This window comes from Paramisgurnus dabryanus, chromosome 1, assembly GCF_030506205.2.
Source record: "Paramisgurnus dabryanus chromosome 1, PD_genome_1.1, whole genome shotgun sequence".
NCBI lineage: Eukaryota > Metazoa > Chordata > Actinopteri > Cypriniformes > Cobitidae > Paramisgurnus > Paramisgurnus dabryanus.
In genome coordinates, this window is record NC_133337.1 from 27,144,909 (window position 1) to 27,172,667 (window position 27,759).

At 38.8% G+C, this 27,759-nt stretch overlaps 1 protein-coding gene across 1 annotated transcript; it reads right to left on the minus strand.

Annotated features, from left to right (window-relative positions):
* mkln1 (muskelin 1, intracellular mediator containing kelch motifs) lies at positions 1-27,759 on the minus strand. Its single transcript, XM_065285091.2, has 18 exons — positions 27,604-27,759; positions 25,871-25,940; positions 20,555-20,697; positions 20,193-20,281; positions 17,544-17,653; positions 16,965-17,157; positions 13,662-13,739; positions 13,351-13,416; positions 12,815-12,927; positions 9,889-10,101; positions 9,553-9,774; positions 9,250-9,379; positions 5,270-5,417; positions 4,125-4,239; positions 1,443-1,582; positions 801-903; positions 436-490; positions 1-332 (listed from the first exon to the last, which is right to left on the minus strand). Exons 1-18 carry the CDS (start codon positions 27,681-27,683, stop codon positions 211-213), a joined length of 2,190 nt encoding a protein of 729 aa, XP_065141163.2. The 5' UTR covers positions 27,684-27,759; the 3' UTR covers positions 1-210.

The following is a 27,759-nucleotide window of genomic DNA, read 5'->3' on the forward strand; positions in this document are numbered from 1 at the left end:
AACAAAAACAAAATCACAACCCTGGCGCCCCAGAGTAGAAAATTATATTTCTGCATTTTAAATAAGTATCAGTGATCTGTAATATAAGAGGAACACAAGTAGGTGTGCATGGCACACCTCGGGTGGTAAATATAGAAAAATAACTTGGTTTTTTGGTGGGAGGAGTCTGAGCACTATGTAAAGAGGGCGTGGTCTACGCTGTGGGTGTGGCTAGAGGGTGATGAGGTCAACAAGGTTACCCTTGGGTGGGGTCATATTGTCGGGGAAGAAATTGACGAGCGTATCGAAGAGCTGAGTGCGCTGGGCGTACGTCTGATCCACGTCAGAGAATCCTAGGATTAAAAAAATAAACAGGAAAATCGGTATCAACAGAAGTGCAAAATTTTAAATGACATTCACATGCATGACATTAATCTGAGCGGACAGATCTCTTACCGAGAGGAATGAAGTCTGAGCTGGATTTGAAGAGAGCGGAGGGCAAGAGCTGGAACTACGAGAAATAAACACAAGCCGGCGTTACTGATGAAGCGTGAGACCCATAAAGAGACTGAAATTGGCCTTGACATCACAGATGGTAATCTTAAACTTGGCAAATTAATGAAATAGGAAACGTTTAGAGAATAACCATAGCGGCTGGTTAATAGATGGATTAGATAACAAATAGTGTAAATGGAGAGACCTGAAAGTGGCAAACCTCCTGCAACAATAACTCAAACATGAAACTTGTGTGTTTTACGTATTTAAAATGTTATAAAATGAGAATCAGCAAGAGTTTGGTTTAAAATGAAATGAGTCCTGACCTCTTTAGTCTCATCAGGGTCCGAGTGGTCCACCGTAAGAGATAAATCATTCTGTAGATACTTGAGTGCATTTAAGGGCTCGGTTTGAGCTTTTTCCTCAAACCTACAAAAACACACAGAATTTAAATATTTTAAATGTGCCATACGATTTTCCAAGCTTAAAATAAAATAAGACAAACCGAAGGATTTTGATAGAGAAATTATGTACAGTTACCATATACAGCCACCAGAGGGCACTATGAGAGCAGAAATCAAATGCACCAATGGAAAACTACTACAGTAATTTAATCACTAGCTGCAATGCTGCAATTATATAACATGACAGCTGAGCCCTAAGTGTTTACATTCAGACCAGACAAACCATAGCGGCATTAAAGCAAGCTTTCTTACTTCAAAGTGCTTTGGCACAAACAATTTAACATCTAAATATTTTTCTTAAGGTCATTCGGAAAAAACTAATCTGGAAGTTTTATTTGGCTTGGAAATGAGACTTTCCATTAAACAATTTTCCTAACCATGATTTCCCAATTAAGCATTGAAACTGAGGTCTGAACAATAAACATCAATAGAGAGACTTAAACTACAGGCTTAAGCTAATATTATAGCAGATCGAACACATAGTATATGCGTGTATGGATGCACCTGTATTTGCGAATAAGGTATCTGCAGTGTCGGAGCAGATATTCTTTGGAAGGACGGCACAGCTTTAGGGACCAGAAATCGTCTAATCGCATCTTAGGAGAGCTGGACTTCCCAGGGTTTCCACCAAAAAGGTAATGCACCTGTAGAAATAAAAATTACATTTTCAAACAGCATTAAATGATTCCTGTATTACGTCTACCTCAAGCGCAACTTATATAGCACTGCATTAGCAATGCAAAGTCTTTGGGTTCGACCCAGGAAACAATGTATGCGGTGAATGCACTGTAAGCTGCTTTAGATTACTGAACAATACATTTATATAATGGTTATATAACACATGCAAAAATGCATTTACAGGTCTGAACTCCTGCAATCAAACAAATCTAAACCCCAACAGTTTTTCATAAATTATGATAAAAGTCCAAATGTGCATTTATAACAAGTCTGAACACCTGCAGTTATTCAACAGGGGGTCTAAACACCTGCAGTTATGCGACAACGTGTCTAAACACCTGCAGTTATGCACTAATGGGACTAAACACCTGCAGTAATGCAACAACGAGATTGAACACTGGCAAAAGGGGGTCTAAACACCTGCATGGGAGAACCAGACCAAACACCAGCAGTCATGTGACATCGGGACTAAACACCTGCAGTCATGGGACAACAGGATTAACACCTGCAGCTATGCGATAACCGATCTAAACACCTGCAGCTATGCCATAACATATCCAAACACCTGCAGCTATACGATAACATATCCAAACACATGCAGCTATGCGATGACCAATCCAAACACCTGCAGCTATGCGATAACCAATCCAAACACCTGCAGCTATGCCATAACCGATCTAAACACCTGCAGTTATACAATAACCGATCTAAACACCTGCAGTCATGCGACAACGAGATTGAACACTGGCAAAAGGGGGTCTAAACACCTGCATGGGAGAACCAGACCAAACACCAGCAGTCATGTGACATCGGGACTAAACACCTGCAGTAAAAGGACAACAGGATTAACACCTGCAGCTATGCGATAACCGATCTAAACACCTGCAGCTATGCCATAACCGATCTAAACACCTGCAGCTATACGATAACATATCCAAACACCTGCAGCTATACGATAACATATCCAAACACCTGCAGCTATGCGATGACCAATCCAAACACCTGCAGCTATGCGATAACCAATCCAAACACCTGCAGCTATGCCATAACCGATCTAAACACCTGCAGTTATACAATAACCGATCTAAACACCTGCAGTCATGCGACAATGGGACTAAACACCTGCAGTCATGGGAGAACAGGGCCAAACACCGGCAGTCATGTGACATCGGGACTAAACACCTGCAGCTATGCGATAACCGCTCTAAACACCGGCTGCAGCTATGCCATAACTGATCTAAACACCTGCAGCTATACGATAACATATCCAAACACCTGCAGCTATACGATAACATATCCAAACACCTGCAGCTATACGATAACATATCCAAACACATGCAGCTATGCGATGACCAATCCAAACACCTGCAGCTATGCGATAACCAATCCAAACACCTGCAGCTATGCCATAACCGATCTAAACACCTGCAGTTATACAATAACCGATCTAAACACCTGCAGTCATGCGACAACGAGATTGAACACTGGCAAAAGGGGGTCTAAACACCTGCATGGGAGAACCAGACCAAACACCAGCAGTCATGTGACATCGGGACTAAACACCTGCAGTAAAAGGACAACAGGATTAACACCTGCAGCTATGCGATAACCGATCTAAACACCTGCAGCTATGCCATAACCGATCTAAACACCTGCAGCTATACAATAACATATCCAAACACCTGCAGCTATACGATAACATATCCAAACACCTGCAGCTATGCGATGACCAATCCAAACACCTGCAGCTATGCGATAACCAATCCAAACACCTGCAGCTATGCCATAACCGATCTAAACACCTGCAGTTATACAATAACCGATCTAAACACCTGCAGTCATGCGACAATGGGACTAAACACCTGCAGTCATGGGAGAACAGGGCCAAACACCGGCAGTCATGTGACATCGGGACTAAACACCTGCAGCTATGCGATAACCGCTCTAAACACCGGCTGCAGCTATGCCATAACTGATCTAAACACCTGCAGCTATACGATAACATATCCAAACACCTGCAGCTATGCGATAACATATCCAAACACCTGCAGCTATGCGATAAACGATCTAAACACCTGCAGCTATGCCATACCGATCTAAACACCTGCAGTCATGCGACAATGGGACTAAACACCTGCAGTCATGGGAGAACGGGGCCAAACACCGGCAGTCATGTGACATCGAGACTAAACACCTGCAGCTATTCGATAACCGATCTAAACACCTGCAGCTATGCGATGACCGATCTAAACACCTGCAGCTATACCATAACCGATCATAACACCTGCAGCTATGCCATAACCGATCTAAACACCAGCAGTCATGTGACAACGGGACTAAACACCTGGAGTTATGCGACAACAGGATTAACACCTGCAGCTATGCGATAACAGATCCAAACACCTGCAGCTATGAGATAACAGATCCAAACACCTGCAGCTATACGAAAACAGATCCTAAACCTTGTCAATTATGCATAAATAATTATATAAAGTAAAGTAATGTTACCTTGTGCAGCTCATCGTAGACTAGCTGGTGAGCAAAACGAGGACAAGGTTCCTCTTCCTGCAAAGCCTTGGTGGAGTTCTCTTTCACAGCCTGGTCATTCTTATACACACAAGACCTGCACCCAAACACACACTGGGTTATCACGCTTGGTTTTCACAGACACAACCACATAAAATAAGCCACAATGATTGTGGCACTGATAATAAATTGTGACTTGATTTAATCTACAACACTTTAGATACCTTATACAGCACACATCTTTAAATATAAAGCGAGTAGTCTTGAAATATTACAACACTGTTTAGATTAAAGTAATGTGGGCTCTCCGTTGCTCATTTTTCTACCTGTAAAATGATGAGGTTATCTGTTTATATTTCACAACATCGACTAACACGATGTTTTATGGTAAAGGAAAACAAAATACTCGTTTCCAAAGTTACCCATTCATTAACTACAGAGACGATGAGATAATTTCTGATTGAATGGCCAATTACACAAAAATAACTTGTCTAAAAGTTGTTTATTTTTGGTGACCAGACTTGGCCTTAAAAAAAACTCTTGGCTAAAGACTTGTGAACAAATGACAGAAACCAGTGCAGCAGATCCAAAGGAAACACTGATGGTCTGATTTTCTAGATGCAAAAAAGCAACTGTGTCAATAAGTGTACAAAAAGAACAAAGAGTATTTTCCCCACATTTAAACACAGAGCACATTTAATACAAACACACAAGCAGCCAGAGCCACACGCGAGTAGAGAACATTCTGTTCCTGTTTGATGGTCACAAACTGCCTTTCTGAAGGTCACATGGGCCTTTCAAATACGAGTTCTTTGGCGTTGCCATTATTTGAAATACATAAATATGATGTGTGAGAACTGAAAAATTGTGTTACGTTTATATGATGAACATTTGTGGGTGTAAACGGCTCCATCTATGGCCTTGTTCAGTGAACTAAAAAAGTAAAAAAAAAACCCACCATACAAAAATTCAAACAGATTTTCTCATCATAAATCGAAAGATTTTCTTCCTTCAGGAGTATTGGAAACCACGTTGTGGTTTACTGAGGCAAGGTTCGGACCACAGCCCACAGACCGAATTAGTATTCACCGCATGATGCTACACAGATGAAGAGCGTTTGTACGCACCAGTTGTTGCGTGCGATGTCGTAGATCCAGAAGGAGTTGCGTACATTCTCCTCGCGCTTGTCTTTGTCTTTGCTGAGTCCAGATAGGACATGAATCTCGTTGAGCTCCGGGTCAATGGTGGCCCGCTGCGTGAACCCAGTCATTGGCACTGTAACACAAAAACAAACATGTAAACACAGATCGTCTAGACGAGACCATGCTGTGATTCAGAAGACACCTGTTCAGATATAAGATTTACTACCCAAGTTCATTGGGATATGATACAGTATCAGTGATCTCCGCCAGCGATGCAATTCAAACATTTCTTCGATGCAATTACGGTTTAATTTTATTAATTTGTCGATAATTTATTATTATGAGCCTAGTTAAGCAGTTACATCTTTAATAACTTACAAATGCAACCAAACATGAACATTTACTCAAACTCTTAAATAAAGGAAAATAAATAATGAGGGAAAGAAGTCATATTAAATCAAGCTTATAATAGCAACAGTCAAAGTTCTGTTTGCCCAATCCATTTTCCAAAAACAAAATATTTCCAAACGTCTTTTGCATCTTTGGCTGTGTTTTTGCTGCAACAACCGCTTTGTTGCTGCTTTGCATTCACTTGCTGACACTAGCACACAAAAATAAACGAAAATGCTTTGGTGTAAATGCATAGATGGATGTTACGTCAAGGAATGAGGACGCGTAAAGTGTCAAAGTAAAGGTACATCATATCAATACATTATGTTACTTTTCTGATGCCGAAAATTGCGATCAAATACATTAAAATTCATTTTCGATGATCAACTTTGTTTAACCAATGCAGTGCTTTTAAAACGCACCAGGGGCCGTAAACGTTTGCATGCCACTATCCATGCAAAGGTTGTGATCTATAAAAAATAAATAAAAACTTGGGGCTTGCAGGGAGGGATCTAAGGAAGATTCATGTACGCACACTTTCAGGTGATCTGTGATTTATAAAAGGGAACATTGCTTTGTTTTAAGCAAAGTCACGTGACTGCAGTGACGCAGATGACGTGTTATCCTCAGACATGTTTTGCAAAGTTTTTTTTTTTTTCAAACTTACAGCGTGCGTCTCCCTCAGCTTGTAAACGAAGCGCGAGCGCACAAAAAAACCCCAAAGAACAGCTGGGGTGCACCAGATAACACGTCAGCCGCGTTGTACGTCATCCGCTTTACTGCAATCACATGACTTGAGTCTCGCACATGCGCTTCACAACAGACGCGAAAGAGAAGACAATGCTGAATAAAGTCGTAATTTTTGTTATTTTTGGATCAAAATGTATTTTTGATGCTTCAACACATTCTAACTGGCCCACTGATGTCACATGGACTACTTTGATGATGTTATTATTACCTTTCTGGATATGGACAGTATACGTTCATAGATTTTCAATGAAGGGTCAACAAGCTCTCGGACTAAACATAAAACATCTTAAACTGTGTTCTGAAGATGAACGGCGGTCTTACGAGTTTGGAACGACATGAGGGTGAGACATTACTTACATTATTTTCATTTTTGGGTAATAAACTATCCATTTATTATTTTTGCCGTTTGCATTTTTGACTTTTGTGCGTACATAGACTATTAGTAAGGATTCCATGCACAGTTTTATAAATTAAACATCTGATCTGTTTCTTACTTGCTGCTTTAGATGATGGAGACCTTTATTTAGAGAAGTTGTAAACATTAGGTCTGGTTACACTGTTTGGGTTCACCGTTTTTATTTCCTGGTAAATTGTGTTATGATGTTCAGTTTTATTTTTGTCTCTTTCTACTGCCTTCTCTCGCCCGTCCTCATCGCACACACATCTCTCTCTCTCTCTCTCTCTCTCTAATGTGATAACAGACAGAACACAGAGGTCTTTTTATATTCTCTCATTGCGTCAAAGTCGCCCATTGAGATTTTACACAATCTGTTTATGGGTACAGGAAGTGTGTCACTGGCCTGTGTCTGCACAGTCTCTCTCTCGCTCTCGCTTTACAGAGCACTTGCACTTGTTCACCTTTCCTCTCTCTCTCTGTCATTATTCGCAGCAAACCGGCTGTTCAATTCAGGGACAACATCTCCTCAATCATTGCTGATTATAAAGAAAGTGAAGAAAACTATTTTCGGGGACGCTGTGTGGGTGTGTAGACATTAAGATCAAAAGAAAACAAAGATCTGCTTTATTATAAATCTTTATTGTGTTCATGACTACGCATGCGCAGCTAGCGCGAGCGCGCGACTCTTGTGTGTGTGTGTGTGTGTGTGTGTGTGTGTGTGTGTGTGTGTGTGTGTGTGTGTGTGTGTGTGTGTGTGTGTGTGTGTGTTAGGTGAGCAGATCACCACAAGTGCGTGGGTGAAGTATTTTCTAAGAACTCAAGTCGGTTCTCTAGAAGTCATTTAAAGTTCTGAGAATTTCACCAGATTGGTACGTTTTGTTTATCTTCTTTTTTGTTTCAATAGGGGGCAGGAACTGCTCTCAAGACCTGCTTTCACATTTACTGTGCGCTTCTGCGAAACATGCTACGTTTAGATCGCAAAGGACCTTTATCATTATTGCTCACATAAATGTATTACTATGAGTAATAGTAGTAACATAATTGTGGTACAGGGTTCCCACACCTTAGTTGACTTCAAATTCAAGGACCTTTCAAGGACTTTCCAGGTCCAATACCCTCAAATTCAAGGACTAAATGTGGGAACACATTTCAAGTGAGAGCAAGGTTACATCGTGTGACTTTTTAAGATACATTGTTACAGTTTCCTTTCGAGGGGACTCGCGCTGCGTCACTGCGGTGACACTTTGGGGACGCCTCCAGGGGTAAGTGCGTCTGAATGTGTATATCAAATTCAACCAATGGTGAGGCTTAATGACAAAGACATGGTGACGCGGGAGTCAGGAAGTATATCGCTATCTGAAATATTGCCAAAGACGGCGTTACAGGGACGCAGGAAGTATGACAAGGGAGACACAGCGCCTCGTTCCCTTCTCAGTGAACAACAGTTACATACGTAACCCGAGACGTTTTCATGTGTCAAACACAACTATGCAAAAAAGCATTTTGGTATGAATCAACAGTCACATACAGAATATATAATCATTTAAAGCAAACAGTTAAGCACGTGTGCTTAAAGTCTAGAATTTTTATGATATTATCCTACACTACACAGGGAATTATGTGGATTTTTCTTTTTCATAAAACTTCTTGCATAAAATAGATTCAAGCACTTTCAATGACCTGTATCTATGTATGTACATTTTCAAAAACTTCCCAGGGCCTTGAATTTTTTCCCCCCAGATTCACAAACTTTCAAAGATTTCAAGGACCTGTGGGAACCCTGGTGTTAGTCCCCCCCAAATAATCCTTAACACAAAAATTTGCAAAAACTATTTAATTGTGTAACTCCACAATTCAGTTCTATATAGTACTTTGTATCATTTCTAAAATGTTTAGAAACAATTATTTAAAATAAATGAACTTTAAATATTAAAACGATGTGTTTTTGTTACTCCCGTAACTCTAAACCTTGCCTGCCCATTTAAGAACATGATGAAAAATGTCAATCAATATAATCATGTTTGTTGTCACAATCCAGACCTGTAGATTAGCAGAAGTACCAGGAAGACCCATGATGTCAGACTGATGACAGCAAGCTACAGTAAAACACATGATTGCAATGACATAATCCTCACCTGATTCAACTCTATTTTCAAACATGATGTCACCGCTAATATTTAAAATATAAATTCCTCCACTCTCCTTTTGATGAGTCTCAGAGCATGACATTATATGAGTCATCATTACGTGACTGAGACGCACACATCACACCTGTGTATTTCAGATCTAAAATTATGCTTATATTTGAGCACTGCATTAGCCACGCAAGTCACGTGTTCGATTTCCCAGAAGACACAGATGATGAAAAGCATCCGCCAGACATACTTTTAAAATGACGAATACATATTGATAACTTCCATAATCATACCCATGCCCGAGTCCTTCTTCGTGCCATCCGAGATGATTTCCACATGGTCACCATCGACATCGTAACTGAAGAAATCGTTCAAGTACGTTTTGGACCTCTGACCTCCGAAAACATACAGGCAGCGATTTCTCTAATGGAAACAAAGGAAGCACAATGAATGTTTATAAAACATTATTTATATAAACATTTCAAAAAACGAGCACATCAGAATCCCAATATATAACTACAGGACGTGCCGTGTAATTTATCCAAGCAGCAGCTGGGACTGTATGCGCTTTAAGGATGGTTACTATAGGGACGAACCGTGTGGAAGAGCATGCAGTGTCCGATTCGCGATTGGATGTCCTCTGGTCCGGCGTTACACGAGTCTTCTCTGAGCAGGCTCCAGCTGCTAGTCTGACAGTGATACGCGTAGAGTCCGCTGAACTGAGGATCTGTCGTCCTGCTGTCATCCACGCTGCCGTTACAGGTCAAAATGCGTCCGCCGAAGGTATAGATCATGTGCTTATCCGAGTCCATGCACATCTGAGTGAATGAGCAAGACATAAACTTTTACCCAACTCGAAATTGAATTATTTCATATCTCTAAAAGGGAGACACCTTGTGTTTTGTGAGTATACAAGTTTCATAAGTGCATACCTGGTGGTCGAACACAAGTTTGGGCCCTCCGTCTGCAGACGTGTCCTCGCTGAGCAGGGTCCACGTGTTGCCATCGATGTCATAGCAGTAAAAGTCGCTCTTGAGGGACTTGCTGTTTCTTACGGCGGAGTCCAGATAACGGCCGAGCGTGTAGATCTGCCTCCGCTGCGAGTCGATGCACATCTTGTGGCAGGATCGTGCGCTGGGTCCGTTCTGAAAGAGACACGATTTATCAACACCACAACTTATGGTGCTTTTCCATTGCATAGTACCCCACGGTTTGGTTTGGGTCAGCAAACCTCACTTTGGCGTGGTTAGATTTTCCAGGCGTGTTTTTATATTTGTGCTGCCTACTGCTGTGACATCATACGTCGTTGTACATCCCCATACATTCATTTATTTCTCAGTCCGCCACAAAATTAAAATTGACCACCACAAATAGATGTTTGCACCTTGCGTTTGTTTGCACTACCTCTCGCTCACATGACAGTTTCTGTACAAACACCCATGGCGTCAGTCGACGCGCTCTGCTGAGCCTCATTGAAGTTCCATTTAAGCATATAATGCTGACGTGCTCATCGCGAATGTGCCGCCACAAACTGCAAGTCTGGAAAAAACTGGTACGGTGTCCCTGATTTTCAATCTGTGGATGTTTTTCATCGCTAAAAAAGGGAGTTTGGGAACTTATAGCAAAGCACAGACGACAACAGGCTTACTTGAGACAGCGCAAGCTAGCATGAAGGTAAAGCTAATCTTTTACATTATAACGATGACGCTGTAGGTACGATTCTCTTAGACCAATCAGTGATCTACAAGGTTTACATTTGGTATCAGGTCGGAACGCTTGGAACCCCGACCAAGGTGGTACCAAAAATGTATCGGGTACTACGTACTGCACCCAGTGGAAAAGCTCATAAAAGTAAGCTGACCCGACCCAAACTAAACCAAACCGTTGTATACTATGCAATGGAAAAGCGCCATTATACAACTGACGGAAGTATTGTTTATACTCGACGCGTCCGCACGGGCGCGTTGGTGCGCGCGGTAAAAATGACGTCAACGCGGACTGGGCGGTCGCGCGCGTTGGGTGCGCGAGACCCCATTTCACGTGGCGCTGTGCACGGCATTTTTTGTAACTTTCCGCGCCTCTTCTTTGCGTTTGTTTTTGACTTTATTGCTCGCGTCGCCCCCTGGTGGTTCAAAAAATAGTGCAACAGCGAGCGCGTCAACTATAAACGCCTCGTCCGTTTGATGAGACGCGCGCGCGATCCGCGGAGGCTTGCATTGCGGACCAAAGCGCGACCATAAACAAGGCTTTAGCCTTCTGTGACACTAGAGATGAAACGTTGAACATTTTACATCACGCTTATAGTTGGTTATCAATATTATCGTAGCTTTGTGAACAATTAAAAAAAAAAAATTAAAAAGTACTGACGCAAACCAAATTTAAAATTGAATATACATGTAAGTGCATTTTTGTTCGCATAAACATTAAAAATAAATAACATTAACATTAACTCATTCCCCGCCAGCCTTGCCCGTCAATATTTTAATTAAGTTTCACAAAATGATTCAGGAAAATTTTCTTCTTTAAATATATAAACATACAAATATATCAAATGAAAGAATAGATTTTTTTATCTGCTTCTAAACTCTTAAATATGGTTATTTATTTTTTTTAAATGTGCAAAAAAACTTAATTGCATTTTTGTGAAGGAATTTTGTTAAAGATCAGATTCAGATCGACTATCAAAACATACACAGAGTTTAAAATTAGTAAATAACATTTTGGCTTCAGTCCTTTAATAAATTGAGTTAGCCATCTAATGGATAATCGCAGTATTGCAGATTAACATAAAAATTAATCAGGAACACTTTTTTATGCAAATGTTTTCTCTTAATTGACAAGACATTTGGGGTTGTGAGATACATGTTCATCTAGTTCAGATAAAACACAAGTAAATGAGATTTTCATATGAACACAAGACAAATCAGCTGTCTGCGTATGTTGTAAGAAATGGGGTGAACTTTATGACCCAGGAGTAAAGCTGCACAACACCTGAGCTAACAGCAATCACTGAAGAAACAAACGGACCTTTAAACTCATCAGATCACATCATTAAATGGAAAATGAATAGAAAAAAGATGGATCTATGTAAAGAAATATTAAGTAAACATGCGTCAGTACAACTAGATTTTCCGAAATTACATTTTTTGGGATTTAAATTCAGTCCGTGAATCACTGTAATCACAAACACATGGGAGCAGACATGAATGAATGTGTTTGTCTCACGTTATTTCTTAAATTGGTTGATGCTGGACAAGGGTTTTCGAACCGTGACACTGGCACATTAAACGGTAATTAAAATAATGACGCGGTAATATTAACCATTGGACATTGTTAAAGCGGTTAACTATTAAACCGGTAATCGTTACTTCTCAATGTGACACACATTGACCGGTAATGGCAAGAGCTTTCTCAAAATAACAATTGACCTTTTTAATCTGATGTGGATCTTGCATCATGACATTATAGAGTTATTTATTACTGGCATATTTTAAATTTTCAATTAAATAGTCATTTCTCACTGGTCAGAAAGTCAGTGGGTTATTCCTGGCTAAAATAAGTTACAAAGTGGTCAAGATAGTAATAAGTCCATCTTCATTATAACATTTGTTGTCAGCAGTGCCGTCCCTGTACACATTTGCCATCACAATCACTGTTCTTTCTCGTTCACAAACTATTACTGTGAGTCAACAGTCTCCATCTATGTGAACTACAGATGAATGCGCACGTCTATCAATGCGCTCGCACACAAAGAGCGAAGCATGCGAAACCCAACGAGGGAAAAGTCTAGGGGATTTCTGTGCAATTCAACCAGGTCATTATCGAAAACTCCCTCTTGTCTTTCGCTTTCAGTTTTACCTCTTTCTCTGTGTCCCTTGAGATGCAAGCCCATTGGTTGTCCTTCACGCTGTAGGCCCAGAAGTCTGCCAAATCCTGCGTTCCATCCCATCCTCCGAACAGATACACCGTTTCTGCCAGACAATGTGGTAAACACAAAGAGAGATTGTGAGTGGGTGGGGTGTTGTACACCTATGTGAGAAGTTATATAAATGCAAGCATTACGGTTCTATCGAGGTTTTAAAAAAACATAACATCAATCTTGAAAGGAAGCTCAACAAAGCCACAGCCTGTTTTATAAGAGTTGAGAGGCTGATGTCACCATGGTGATAAGCAGACAGTTGTTTGAGCTATTGAGCGAAGCTCAGCTGTGGTGGGGTTACTTGAGGTCGATTCGAGTATAAGGGGCCGCAGGAGGGTTGTGGGCATCGATTGAACCCGCGAAAACGGGTTTACACACACATTCGCGCCCTTAACTGGCATCTTTTGCATTCCAATACATGCAAGCCAGAACAGGCGAAGTTACGCCCACTGAGAGATTGCGGTGTGAAACGTACCTGTCTGAACATCGATGACCATTTGATGACCTCCTCTCATGCCGGGCCTGTTATCATCGCCATCACCTACATGAGAGAAAGAGGCGTAGGAAGTGTATGGAGAGGTGAGAAGGTGGGAACATGTGTTAGGGACATAAAAACACGATACAGGAACAAAGCCAGCAAGCGAGGCGTAGGAGAGGGAATTAAATATCAATAACCCTTAATCTGTCATGCATTAAAGAGAGAGAAGTTATTTAATACAGCAAGCATGGATTCCCTACAGTCCAGCAGTCACATTGAATCTTGTGTTTAGTGTGCTGCGGTTTTACCTTTGTTACATTTGGGGATGATTTGACTCCAGCGTGGCTTATAATCCTGTTGACTGATGTACTGATTAAACAAACCATCTGGAAGAGAGAAGACAACAAGTCAAGTGGCATTTTAATTTAATAATGCATTCTGGGAAACAATTTAATTACAGGTTACTAAATACTTACGCAGTTACTTTACTTTTAAGATACAGGTCAATGACAAACCATGCATTATTCAACAGCAACCTTAACACCACGTCCTAACCAGACATGATGTGATGCCGCAAAATGATGTACCTTTTTCATGTTTAAATGAGTTTTTGTCCTAATCAGATGCGATGCAATGCTGCGATTAGCGATTCAGTTTCTATTTCTGCGGCATTAGCGCCGCCCTGATAGCTCCGCCCACATTCAGATCTCATTCAATGAAAGCTCTGCGCATAATGAATCTTTTTTCTCTCTTTTTTTTAAAGGGGACATTTCACAAGACTTTAAGATGTAAAATAAATCTTTAGTGTTCCAAGAGTACCTATGCGAAGTTTTAGCTCAAAATACCATATAGATAATTTATTATAACGTTAAAAACTTCCACTTTGAAGGTATGAGCAAAAATGTGCCGTTTTTGGGTGTGTCCTTTTAAATGCAAATGAGCTGATCTCTGCACTAAATGGTAGTGCTCTGGTTGGATAGTGCATATTAAGGGGCAGTATTATCCCCTTCTGACATCACAAGGGGAGCCAAAATTTAGTGTTTTATTTTTTCACATGCTTGCAGAAAATAGTTTACCAAATAGAAGCACTAGATAAAAGCACTGGGGACCAAATTATAGCACTTAAACATGAAATTTAAGTCAGATTTTCATGACATGTCCTCTTTAAATGTCATGCCAGCTTACATGGCTATATTCATAGAGATAATAAAGTCTAATTGTGTTAAGGAAGACTAGAGAAGATTACAATTTATTTTATCTAAACATCATAGAACTATTTTTGGATTAAATTGATTAAAACTTTTTTAAAGTATCACCAAAAAAAAAAAGATTTCTGAGATCTCAATCAATGAAAGTTCTGTGCATAATGAATATTAAAGGTCCCATTTTTCCTATGTTTTCGAAGCCTTGCGTTTACGGTGCGCAATATAACATGTTTTGATGTTTCGTGTGTAAAAAACTTCACACAATTTACTTTTCTCTATAGTAGGGATGCACCGAATCCAGGATTCGGCCGAATACTGGGCTTTATGACGGGGTTCGGCCGAATCTTAGATTTTTTTCACCGAACCGAACCCTAGGCTTGCGCTACGCTGGTCGACGTCACGTGGCTGTTGATTACACACATCGGGTGCCGAAGTGGAGATAAGCATTTTTTCCGCGGTTCACATTTCGTGGACGCACCTGGAAAAAAATAGCGCATCAAACCGCATTGCTTTCATTATGCATAGGCTTATGATAATTGTCAAAATAGTTTTTCCCACTTGTCATCCTGGCATAATGTTGCCTATCTTTTTTTTACAATTAAAATCAAATAAAATGAAAAAATACACAGCTGTGGACGTTGTTTACTTCATTAATGTGTTTTACCGTGTTAATGGCATAAGGATGCGAGTAGGATTCGGTATTCGGTTTCGGCCGAATCTTAAACAGTGGATTCGGTGTTCGAAGTCCCTCCTTTAGAAATACGTAACACCTTATGATTGTGTAGCTTGTTTAGTGTGTAGCCATTTGAGCTTAGCCAGCGACTGATATATTCATGTTGGCGAAGTTTAGTCAAAAACTCTTATATTGACGTCATTCATCCAGGAAGTAAAGGGCTGTAGTCCAACCGGACGTTCGCTGTAGGCTTTGAAAGGGGAATTATGTTAAAGAAAATATATCGCCTGGCAGTGAACTTTGAGCTTTATTATTTTACAGATATTATTTATGCTCTAACAGCAACATTACACAATAACTAAAGTTTAAAAAATGGATCACTAAAAACGTGACCTTTAATAATCAAACATTGACGAGGAGAGAATACAAACGTTCAGAAATGTTTAACAAACTCCTCAACTTTCACATGGAACGGCATATAAATCAAGGAATGTGTCTCTGTATGCATGCAGACACTTTAGCTGGACAAACAGAGAAAAATTTTCTGATTGGTTGTGTTTTGTGATTGACTGTCGTACAATGATTTTTTTTTCTCTTTAGGCATAGACAGACAAATTGCCTATCGCTTGAAGCATATTGCATCACGTCTGGTTTGGACACGTTATAAGTATTTAATGGAAAGTTTTTAAACAAATGAGCAGCCAGCGACGTGACGTAGTGACTGCTAACAGCAGTGCAATCAATATAAGCTGCAGTATACGATCGACTACAGCAGTCGAGTGGGAATGCCTACTAGAAACCGACAGTACAACGATTAGTCAACCTCCAGCAATATATCTGGCCTTTTAAGCTCAAAACAAGCGAGTACACCATGCTCCACCCTCAGACCGGAAGCTAAAAACATTTTCAAATAAGTCAAATTATTCAAATGTTACCCTTTAAGTAATCATTTATGCAAATGTTTTGAAAAAAGCAAATGCAAGGACGGGTAAGATGCATGCAGATATGTGCAAGCTTAATCATAGCCAAGTGAACTCGCACCGCAACTTAAATAGTAAAGAAAACACATTACTAACAAAGTTATGGGAATCACAACACTTACTCAACTGTGTTTGATGAAATCGCCCACAGATTTGTGTCAAAAAGCAGCATGCTGGTAATTCTTTTTGTCTTTATGACTCACTGTGTTATGTAAAATGCCATGGAGCATCTGTTAAAATGACTCTGTTATTTCTAATAAAATCCATTTTTGGATTAGAGCAGTACAGCAAACAAACGTCTTAAATGTCTAAATAAAATTAAGCCATTTGTAAATCCATTAATCACTATTTTATTAGCAAGAATGCAGAGTAAATCTCTGAGTCACAGTTATTTGAAAAATTTTGACACAAACGTGCCTTGACGCTGACTTTGTAAAAAAAAAAAATTCCTTTAAAGGAACAGTATGTAGAATTGTGGCCCAAACTGGTACTGCAATCTTACAACTACATAAACATCAGTTGAGGGCTGCAACTCCACTTTTTAAATGAGAATATCCTGGCCAGGCCACTGTTGTAAGTGATATAAGTATTTGAAATGAAAATTATTTCTTAATGTCTAGTGACATATCAGGGCCATTTTATAATATACATTTCTTACATACTGTTCCTTTAAATATAACTATAAATAATTTCTAAAGCCCTTAAAACCTTATAACCCATTCTCCTTCCTATAGTTTGTTTGGGGTGAGGTACCTCTCACGGCTTTGTCTATGAGCTCCTCGCAGGCATCAAAGTCTCCTCTGAGGACCAGGCGCTCGTGAAGATGCGTGAGCATGGGGTGCTCCAGGGCGATGCGTGTTTTCTTCTGCAGGGACTCGAAGGCTTCTGTGTAGTTGTGTTGCCGGAAGTGTTTCAGGCACAGACGGATGGCCTCCTGTTCACGGTACTGTCCAGGAGAAAGGCATTTGTTGTAATGAGTTTAATTTTAATGCGAAACTGTGTGTGAATGGCTGCAAAAATGAATGCATTATTAATGGAACAGCTTGGTAATAAAAAAAAACTAGTAATGGTGATGACGTGCATAGACAATGACGTCGTTTACCGAATCGACTTAGCTGTAATCTATTGCTAAATCACTTCCTTTATTTACAGACACTATTGCTTAAAAGGGAAATGTAATACAATGATGACATGATTGATCAGAGTGGCCTGATGATATGCTGGATACGCTTTGACATCATTGTGATACCGACCGTGAACCCTTTCATTACTTCATGGGACGTCCCTATAAAAAACAATACTGGTGCATGCGGATGTTAGGACACAACTCACCTTGCTGTACCAGTTAAGGCAGGGTTGGACAACATCTGGATCTTCAATTCCATGTAACTCAATGTACCAAATGCTGAAGTTAAAGCTAGGCCCCCATGACATCAGAGGCACTGTATACAAATCAAACACACATAAAATAGTAAACGAAATGCAGGTTTATGTTTTGAAATATTGTATTCACTGTAAATCCATTTTATTCCATTTATTAATTTTATCCAAATTTCCTGGGATTCGAACCTATGACGTGTCAAATAGGTTTAGCTGGAATCAACCTGATTTATGACGTTAATCAACCTGATTTATGACGTTATAAAAAACATCAAGGTGTTTACATGACCTAACACATTTACAGGTTATGAGGGATGTTCATATCAGTTAATTTTCCCGACCGACAACCGCAGCTTATAAACCGAACATTAACCGTTAACTTATAAGATTTTAATATGAAGTTGTCATGTAAAAATACAGTTGACGGTTGACTGTGACTTAGTAAAAACAAAAGATTTCATTTGAACGTGCAAACAGCAGCGACAGATCAACAACAGAACCAGGATTCATACATTATCAGATATTCACGCAACATTACCTTATCAAAGAGCGCGAGACGGAGACGGACCGCGTCATCTTGCGCGGACACGTGAGTGTCTCCGTTCAGCTTCCAAACACGCACACAAATGATTTCTCACACAAATTATTACTTTATCAACAATTTGTGTCATTTACATGACATTCACAAATTAAAGATAGAAAAGTGGCAAAATGTCTGTTGGCTCATGAAGACACACACCGTGCGTTAACAAATATTTTTTCTTTTAACTGATAATGTTAATCGGTCATAAATTCTTACCTTCGGTTAACGGTTAAACTGTCAATGTGAACATCCCTACAGGTTATTAAATAAAACTGGTTCAAAAACACTACATGTAGGGCGGGCAATATGACAAAAAATTTAATTCGATTTATTTAAAAAAATTTCGAACATCTGACCGATTCACAAGTTACATTTTTTTACTCTTCACCTAAAAGGGACACTACACTTTTTATTCAAATATGCTCATTTTCCAACTCTAGAGTTAATTAAATATATGATTTTTAGAGTTTTGGAATTCACTCAGCCAATCTTCGGGTCTGGCGGTCCAACTTTTAGCATAATCCATTGAATCTGATTAGAGTTCCTAGCCACATCGGCCTAGAATATCGCAACTTTTCAATTTCTGTTTGTTTTAGTACACAACGAAACTACAGAAAAGTCAAGTTTCAAATAGGAAATATATCAAAACTCTTTGGTTATTTTTTTTGCGCGATGCTAATGGTCTAATCGGATTCAATGGATTATGCTAAACTATGCTAAAAGTGGTACTGGCAGACGCGGAGATCGGCTAAATACTTTATTAACATTCTCTTTGCAATAACATTTTTTATAAGATGCAAGAACATCTGGTAAAAAAAAACGACATTTCTTATTTAACTCTTTCCCCGCCATTGACGAGATATCTCGTCAATTAAGAGAAAACGCTTCCCCGCCATTGACGAGATTTTCCGTCTTTCCGCAATACCGTTATTATCAACTTTTTCAAACCGGAAGTATTGCCCTGTGGCAAGCTGCTGCATGTCCGTGTCTGTTTTAAAGATCGCTCTGAATCGGATCTCTATGAAAAGTCCGTCATAAAAATGGAATTATCTCTGCTTTTTGCTCAAAATATGGTGTTTTTGCAAAAACCTACCCATATTCAAAAGCTGATTGCAAAAGAACCACTAAAGGTAGGATGAAACAGGTTTTTTGTTTGAAAGCAGAGGGTCTGTTCTTTCATTTGGTATATTGTATGTCTATATATTTAAAGAAGAACATTTTCTGGAAGGCATTAAACTTTGGTGAAAATCATGAAAAACGCTGGCGCTGGCTGGCAACTTTTTTTAAAAACGCTGGCGGTGAAAGAGTTAAGTGCACTAAAGGAGAGTTATCAAAATTATATAAATATAAAATAAATTCACATTTATGCATGAACTAGGCACAGTTTAGAAATTGAATGGTAGCCTAAATGTGAAAACTAAACCTAAAACCTATGTTCAGACATTTTTATAATGTTTTGTTGTATTTGATTGTAGTTTAAGTACACAGTCATAATCTTACATGACATGTTAAATGAAACAATTCAACTATTCTTTCTCTTTTAACTATTCATAACATTCTCATGATTTGTTTAAAATTCGATTAGATTTTTATCATTTATTAAAAATTCTACCGTTTCATTTTCAATGCAGAAAAAACCCTGCTGTGTAATCAGATGATGTCTGCACTTTGATGTTTCACTTTGACTGTAATGAACTTGATTCCTCGATTTACATAAAATTGCGTCAAAACGTAATATCAATAAAAAATCTGTAAAATCCCCAGCAGTGACTTCATGTAATGTCTCGCATCTAAAACAGCCAATATGTTTGCCAGTGGGTTTGGTCAACTCTGCATTACGTGATTTGAGAAATGAATCAGTTCAACACAAGTACGTAATTGTTCATTCAAAGACTTGCAGAGTCATTCAAAAGCGTTCTGAAAAAAATTCATTGTCTTCCTCTGAAATCACGTGATGGTTGATGTATTAGTCTGTGAGCTCACGTGGCCTTTAGCTTCTTTGTACTGTAAACACTCACCTATTTTAATGAACCTGCAGGGAAACATCTGCTCATCGATCTTGTGCTTTAGTGTGAATGTCTCCTTGTTAGAGTCATTCTTAAGGCCACTAGGATTAGATCAGAAACACGGTAAGTGACCTCATCGCATTACGAGAAGCCAATTCCCCAACAAATTCCCCATGTGAAACAACAGCCCATCCCAAAGCTCGTGAAAATGTTTGACAGCAAAACAAACAAAGCAAAGAGAGCTGTGAGCTGAGATATGACACTGATGACCGTCCTAACGCTATGGTTTGAAAGGCAGATCTTACATAAAGATTACCTCACAGTGCACATTAAGCAGATTGTAATCACGTACAATCGCTTCCATCCGCTCTCACCTGGACAACAGTTCTGTCATGTTTTCCTCGCTCATGCCTCCAAACACTTTGAACTTCTTTAAGTTGCACACGTGGGTTTTCTCGTACTTGCCGTAGGTGATGCTCAGGACGATAGCTGGTCTCTCCAGTTTTAAGATTAAGTACTACAGGTGGAAGAAAATGCCTTCAATATTAGTCTCTGTTTGAGCTAATACACATGAACAAAAATCACAGCCAACAAATAAAATATGTTTAAAGGTGCAGTGTGTAATTTTAAGAAGGGTCTCTTGACAAAAATGCAAAGTAATATACAAAACTATATTGTCAGGGTTGTATAAAGACCTTTTATAATGAACCGTTATGTTTTTATTACCTTAGAATGAGCCGTTTTTATCTACATACCGAGGGTCCCCTTACATGGAAGTCGCCATTTTGTGCCACCATGTTTCTACAGAAGCCCTTAACGGACAAAGTTTTTTTATTAAGTTGTCTCCGAAAATGACATGTTTGTCCGGTGGTGGCTTCCGTAGCTTCTCTATGCATTTCAAAAGCGAGGGGTGAGCAGTCAACTGAGCCATTGGTTGCAATTCGCAACCTCACCACTAAACGCGGCTAAAATGTACACACTGCGCCTTTAACAGCTCATACTTTAAAAATTCTGCTCAATCATGGCTGAGAAACTAGGGGTGGGCCGATCCAATACTTTGGATCGGATATCGAGCCGATCCAGACCTTTTTTGCTGGATCGGATATCGGAATAACGGGGCCGATCCAAATTCGATACTGTGCGTTACTCATTGTTGTTACTATCATGCTATAGAAAAGTCAGACTATTACAACCATAAACACCATATAAGCACCATAAACATTTTTACACACTATATTCAAAGTCTTCCTAATATATTCAACAGCTTTATGTGAAAAACAATTGCATATATGAAGATATTTAAGGTCACAAAAACTCTGGTTGATCTGGTGCTCGCGGAGTTAATGCACTGGAGTAGCAGTGAATAAAACGCGTCATACACACACAAGACACACGCAAACACAATAACCTTATATATATTTATGTGTGTACACACACACACACACATTTCTAAATGGATCAAGAAAAATACAAGAATTGGATCGGGATCGGTCGATACTCAGAATTTAGGAATCGAAATCGGATCGCTAATGGAAAAAGTGGATCGGCCCACCCCTATGAGAAACCACAATAACAGCAGATAAGAACAGAAAACAATACATTGAACATGCTCACACAGGATTTGTTTAGTGGCAAGTGTTACAATTTTTTACTGATCATATTCAGGATTGAGGATTTGAACAAAATCACAAACCTAAGCATTAAGGCCTGGTTATAGTTCAGTTTTTACGCATACACGAGGGTCAGCGTACAGCGCGATGTAAATACTAGGGTTGGGAAAAATCGTATTTTTTGTTTATTCGTTTTTTTTATGTGGTCGATTCAAAATGTATTCTCAAAGGCCACAAAACTATTTTTATTTTTATTTCCGCAAACATTGAACGTAAGATTAACGTAAACCTAATTAACGAGTCTGTCATTCATTCATTCATTCAGTGCTTCATCGACGTTGATGCCACCTTCACATAAAAAGTCTGAGGTATGGAAGAATTTTAGATTTTGCAAAAAGACAACGACGATAGTGTTGTAAACAAGAACAAAGCTAATGCAGAGGTGAAATGCTGTAGTAATATTAAATCTATATTCATGGAGTTGAATCGAGAATAGAGTATAAAAATCGATCTGAGAATCCGAATCGAAAATCAAATCAATAGCTTGTGAATCTAAATTGAATCGATCTGGAACATCTGAATCGATACCTAGCCCTAGTAAATACTGCCATCAGATTAGTTCATGCATCGGCAGATTTTTGTAACTGGACGCATATTAGCATTATATTTAAGTTTATCCACAAAGTGGCAACAGTGCACTGGGGGCAGCAATTCACAAGGTAGAAAACTGAAAAAAAATAAACCAGAACGCGTGCAAGCTACATCAACAATTAGGGCTGAGACAATTAATCGTGTAAACGCGCGTTCTGAGTGAATGAATTTGAATGAATTATGGTAAAATGCCACCACATCCAAAAGCCAGAGGGCGCTCTGGTGCAGAAACTCCATTTGTGCCGCAGAAGAAGTACCATTACAAATGATATTCCAGGAAATGTCTAGAAGCATATATATTAATCTTCAAATAGTTTTTATGATAATAAAGAATATTTATAATAATTGTGTTTAACAAGGGTTGCTCTTTCAAATGCATGTTATAAATGACTCAAACTCAAAGGGGCTGTTTCCCGTACAGGGTTTAGATTAATCCAGGACTAGGACTTAGTTATTTAGGACATTTAAGTAGTTTTTACAAACGAACCTTACAAAAACAATACTGGTGTGCATCTTGAGACAAAATAACGGTACTGATATATATGTTAATGTATGTCAATGCAAGGTGTTTTAAAATTCAAGTAGCTCAAACGTGCATTTTAGACTGTGACTAGGATAAGTCCTGTCTGGGAAACCACACCATAATGATTTTAGATTGATAAAGACTTCCTACTGATCAAAGAGTTGTAGTACATAAAAGAGCTGTGCATGCAACACAGAATCGCATATTTTTTATGGGAAACGCGATGCATCGTCACAGCCTTATCGACAGTGGAGGCCATATATGAGAGATTGTACGAAGAGGTCATGAAGATGTCTACACGAGTTTTAATTCATGGCATCAGCCCTTTAGACCAACTTAACTGCGCCCAATGGACCCCTGTAGGTCAGGAGAGGTATTGCATGAGTCCAATGCCTGGTCACGTCAAATAAAGTATGCTTGCGTTCGACTGTAAAACATGACCTATACTTCCAGTTTTAAGTTTCATCATTAAACACCTCCAGAACTGGTTGTGCTACATTATTCACATCTTTGTAAGAAGATGTATGCTTGCAATCTCAAAATGCTTTTCAATTCTAGTTCAATGTTCAGAGACAACAAAGAATATAGCCGGTTTTAGCAGTAACAAAAAGTTTTGCATAAACCGGTAAACTTTGCAAAGAATCAATGACAACAGAGTCCTTTTAAGAGTAGTTTATTTCTGATAACAAGCTAAATAAATATCAAGTAGATTACCTTAAAGGGACAGTAAGTAGGGTTTTAAGTGTTTTATTAATCAAAATCAATGTCTTTTTTCATAAATATGTCCTCATTTGTGTCAAACGACCTCTGCCAGGGAGCTGACTTTTCTTTGTAAGCTTAGAATTTCTTCTCTTAACTTACATTGAACGGGTAACTGTGCATTCACACCAGCCGCGGAACAGGCGGCAAGCGCGGAGGATTTACCTGTTAAGTCAATGCAAACACGCGATTAGGCATCCTGCGGCGCGGTACACACGGTAGCCGCGACGCGGATGGCGCGGAACGCCCCGAGCATTGCCGCGGGAAACGCGCGAGTTCAAAAATCTGAACTTTGGCGGAATTCCGCGCCGCGTTAACCAATCAGGAGCTTGCTGTAGTAGTGACGTGATTACAGGAAGCGAGCGGAGTGGTGTAGTCTCCGCGGAGTCGCAGAAGCCCCTCCCATGACGCGGATTTCCGCGTGAATTTCTCGAATGACTAGAATTTCACCTGCGGCTTTCACGCGAGAATTAAGCGAGTGAACTCAAATGTTCAAGCGTCCAACTACGCGCAAATAGCGCGTTTTTGCCGCCTCTTCCGCGGCTGGTGTGAACCCACAGTAAGTCTAAGGAGGCTTCCATGTTGTTCCGCCGTACTGATAAACTATAATAGCAGAGAGGAACAAAAAGCACTTGCCAAGCATTTGGAAAAACGAGGCGCTAGGGAGCACTGTTCGTTTGAATGCAAAATACAATTTCACACTCCTACTTATTGTTCCTTTAATTCAAATAATGAATGCGTCCGATGAAACGGTCTATATATAGCGCAAACATACTTATCAGAAAGAAGGCACTTGAACAAAACCGCAGATGACTGCGAGTGACAACATCCTCTTCAGATTCAGTCGGACAGGAGAGGTATTAATCTATTGCTCAAGGCACGATCTTTAAAACAATTCAATTACTTTAGACCGACAACGGCTGTTAGGTAATGCTGAACAATACACTATGAGAAATGTCGGACTGACAACGCTACGACCTCATATCATTTCTGTAACAGTTTGATTTAAAGAGTGCTCATAAGCATTTTTCTATTACAGGAACTAACTAGAATGCTTCTTTTCGTAAACTTTTTGTCTGTGTCGGGTGGAGGGTGTGTGTGGCAAATGTACTTTGGCTCTTTTGTTAAGTGAAAGGGCGAAAGTGGAAGGACACAAATGAGAAAACAAAGGCCTTTGAGTTTGGGTAGGAGGTTAAAAGTTGAGGTTGCGTGCTACTGTACCGCCAACACGCACTTTCGATTTCCTTATTGTGTAACCACAAGTCTGTCTGCCATGTATGGTCTGTGCCACAAGGCCAGCAAAGAATAAAGGCTTCCTCTTCCCAAAATAACATGAAAGCAATGCACACTGTCCATGAATGAAGTTTCAACCCACAAAAAAATTTAAACCTCTGAAATTAGTCCAGAAATGGTTACTAATATAAATTAAAAGACACAACACAAGCAACTAGAGTTGTTAAAAGTATAAATGTATAGAAAGTAAAGTATTTATAAGAATACCGTTAAAGTACCGGAACAATAAACTATATCGGTAAGGGTAGTAATACCGTTAAAATGTTAATGATATCCATCCCTATATAAATGTAAAGTAAATACAGAATGGCAATTCTGTATTGTTTTTGATTTTCAGTTTCAATTTTTGATCCAACCAATTAAAAATACAAGATTATCGCTGAAAAAAAATTTGTGCGATTAAAATATAAATTGTGTCCTGATGTGTTTTTAAGGCACTTCAAAGGCATCACAGCTTTGACAAGTGTAGTCTATTGCAAACACATAAAGGTTAAATAAATGCATGTTTTCAAAGTCACAGAGTAATCGTTTTAAACAATCGCAATTATGATTTTTCCCCAAAATAACTGTGATTATGATTTTGCCCATTATCAAGCAGCCCTAATGGCAATGCTTTTATATTTTTATTTTATATTGATTTTTAACTTTATTAATAAAATAGTGTGTTGTTTAATTTGCATGTTTTTGTGTTTTGCTTTGCTACAAATAATTTTTTTTAATCGATAACCATGACTTTTCACTGGTATTGGTACAGACTCTTGAAATCTTGGTACCTACACAAGGAAATTTATTTTAGTAAAAAAAAATTGATGGCTAACATTTGAGAAGATGTTTGATTTTACATTTGATTTTACCTGTGGAGGGTAGTTGCTCTCTGATGACCATCTGGAAGACTGATCACTAGGTTTGTCCACTAAAATATTCCTGCAAACAAATAATAGAACGCAGATGAGTGAAACATTTCAACTTTTTAGTCTTGCTCAGATGAGGTCAAATATACTTTTCTCTTAGTTTTAACAAAATAACTTGGGTCAAAAAGTTTATTTACAACAATATAAAACATTTTTGTATACATTTACATATATTTGTTTAAAACTTCATTGTGCCGTGTGTAAACTAGTGTGCAATAACATACATTGTAAAGACAAATACAATGACTGAGAAAACATTTAGGTGAAATGATTAAAAAAAGCACAAACAAACACCCAAAAGTTTGGACACATTACTATTTTTTGTGTTTTTGAAAGATGACTATATTTATATTGGTATAATACAATGTGTTTGCGTGGTTTATGGTAAAAAACACATTATTTTCCACAAACTGTAAATTTTTGTAGCTCCAGATTTCACTCTATTCCTGAAATGCACGGATTTGAAAAGCCAGCTAATCTGTACGTTGTGATTGGTCTGAATACCTCTGACGTCAGCCGGAAATGTGACGCTCCTTACCAAAATGTGTATTACCTTGCATTGTTTATTCATGTTTGTATATGATATAATTTATATACATTCCCCAAATTATTCCCATAAAGTTTTCAATTTGAAATATTTTCAAAAATTTCCCAGATTAAGTTCCCATGGAAAGTTTCCGAAAATTTACTGTTAACTCATATTGAAACTCATATTGGCCTTTAGCTTTTGCATCCAATATAGAAAGTTAAAGAAAACTGAAATTAGTAACATGTGATCCACGTTACTTATTATGTTAAACCACAAATAACTAACTCACTGACTGTTTCAATGTGGGCTGCCTACCTTGACAGCATTTTTGACATCATAGGATGCTCAATATGTTTTGAAAGTGAAACATATGCAACACAACAAAAACATCACACTGGAACAAAATACTAGTTACAAATATCTACAGACTAACTCAGTTTAGTTTAACAACATTACCAGAAGATTAAAAAGAGGTGTCATATTCCCAGAGTTTAGCATTTCCCACCATAACATCTTCATGTATTATACACTTTACAACAGCCCAGCGAGTTTGTGTTATATTTATTCCAGATATCATTAGGAAAAAAGCGAAAATTAACTAAATCAAGAAATTACTTTCCACACTGTGCAGACTAATATAAAACATTTCATTAGTAAACTAGCCATAAAGCTAATAGGCTAAAGGCTTTAACTCTTATTTGTATTTTTAAATAAATAGCAAATGCATCACGGTTAAACAACTTGACATTTGTTAAAAAGATTATAACTAGCTGTTTAATGACAGGTTAAACACTCTGAAGCGCTTGTTTTTAGCATACAAGCGCTAGCTTAGCATAAGCTAACTGAGGTAAATGCTAACATGACTGTTACATCAGCACATTTACACACGTTTGCGCCAAATCTGGCGCTATTTTCAGATCCATGTCTAACTAGCTGCGCAAAAAAGTTTTAAATCTGCAGAATTTTCTTGTGATGTTTGCAATAAATACACGTCTGCTGCTGTATGTGTCTGTATCCGTGTCTCGGCCCGTTACTTAAAACCACGGACCTGATTCAAATGATTGTATAATAAAACATCGCTTGAGTGTTTATATGTAAAAGTACAGATATAAGCACACGACATGAACGTTTGGTGTGCGTTACTCACTCGGGTAAATATGTAGAGGAGTACGAGCTCCATTTATAAACACTGTAGGAGAGCACTCTGCTGTCAGGAGCCACCGCCATCTTGACGCGAGACCAAACCAACACACACACATACACAACCTATATTTACATATCACACTCGCATAGACACACACAA

Excerpts from the sequence above, each read along its gene's own strand:
- mkln1 (XM_065285091.2), bottom strand. The coding sequence starts at position 27,683 with ATGGCGGTGGCTCCTGACAGCAGAGTGCTCTCCTACAGTGTTTATAAA. Across the intron at positions 25,941-27,603 it reads TCCTCTACATATTTACCCGA|GAATATTTTAGTGGACAAAC; the intron begins GTGAGTAACGCA and ends ATTTGTTTGCAG. Across the intron at positions 20,282-20,554 it reads ATGACAGAACTGTTGTCCAG|TGGCCTTAAGAATGACTCTA; the intron begins GTGAGAGCGGAT and ends ATCTAATCCTAG.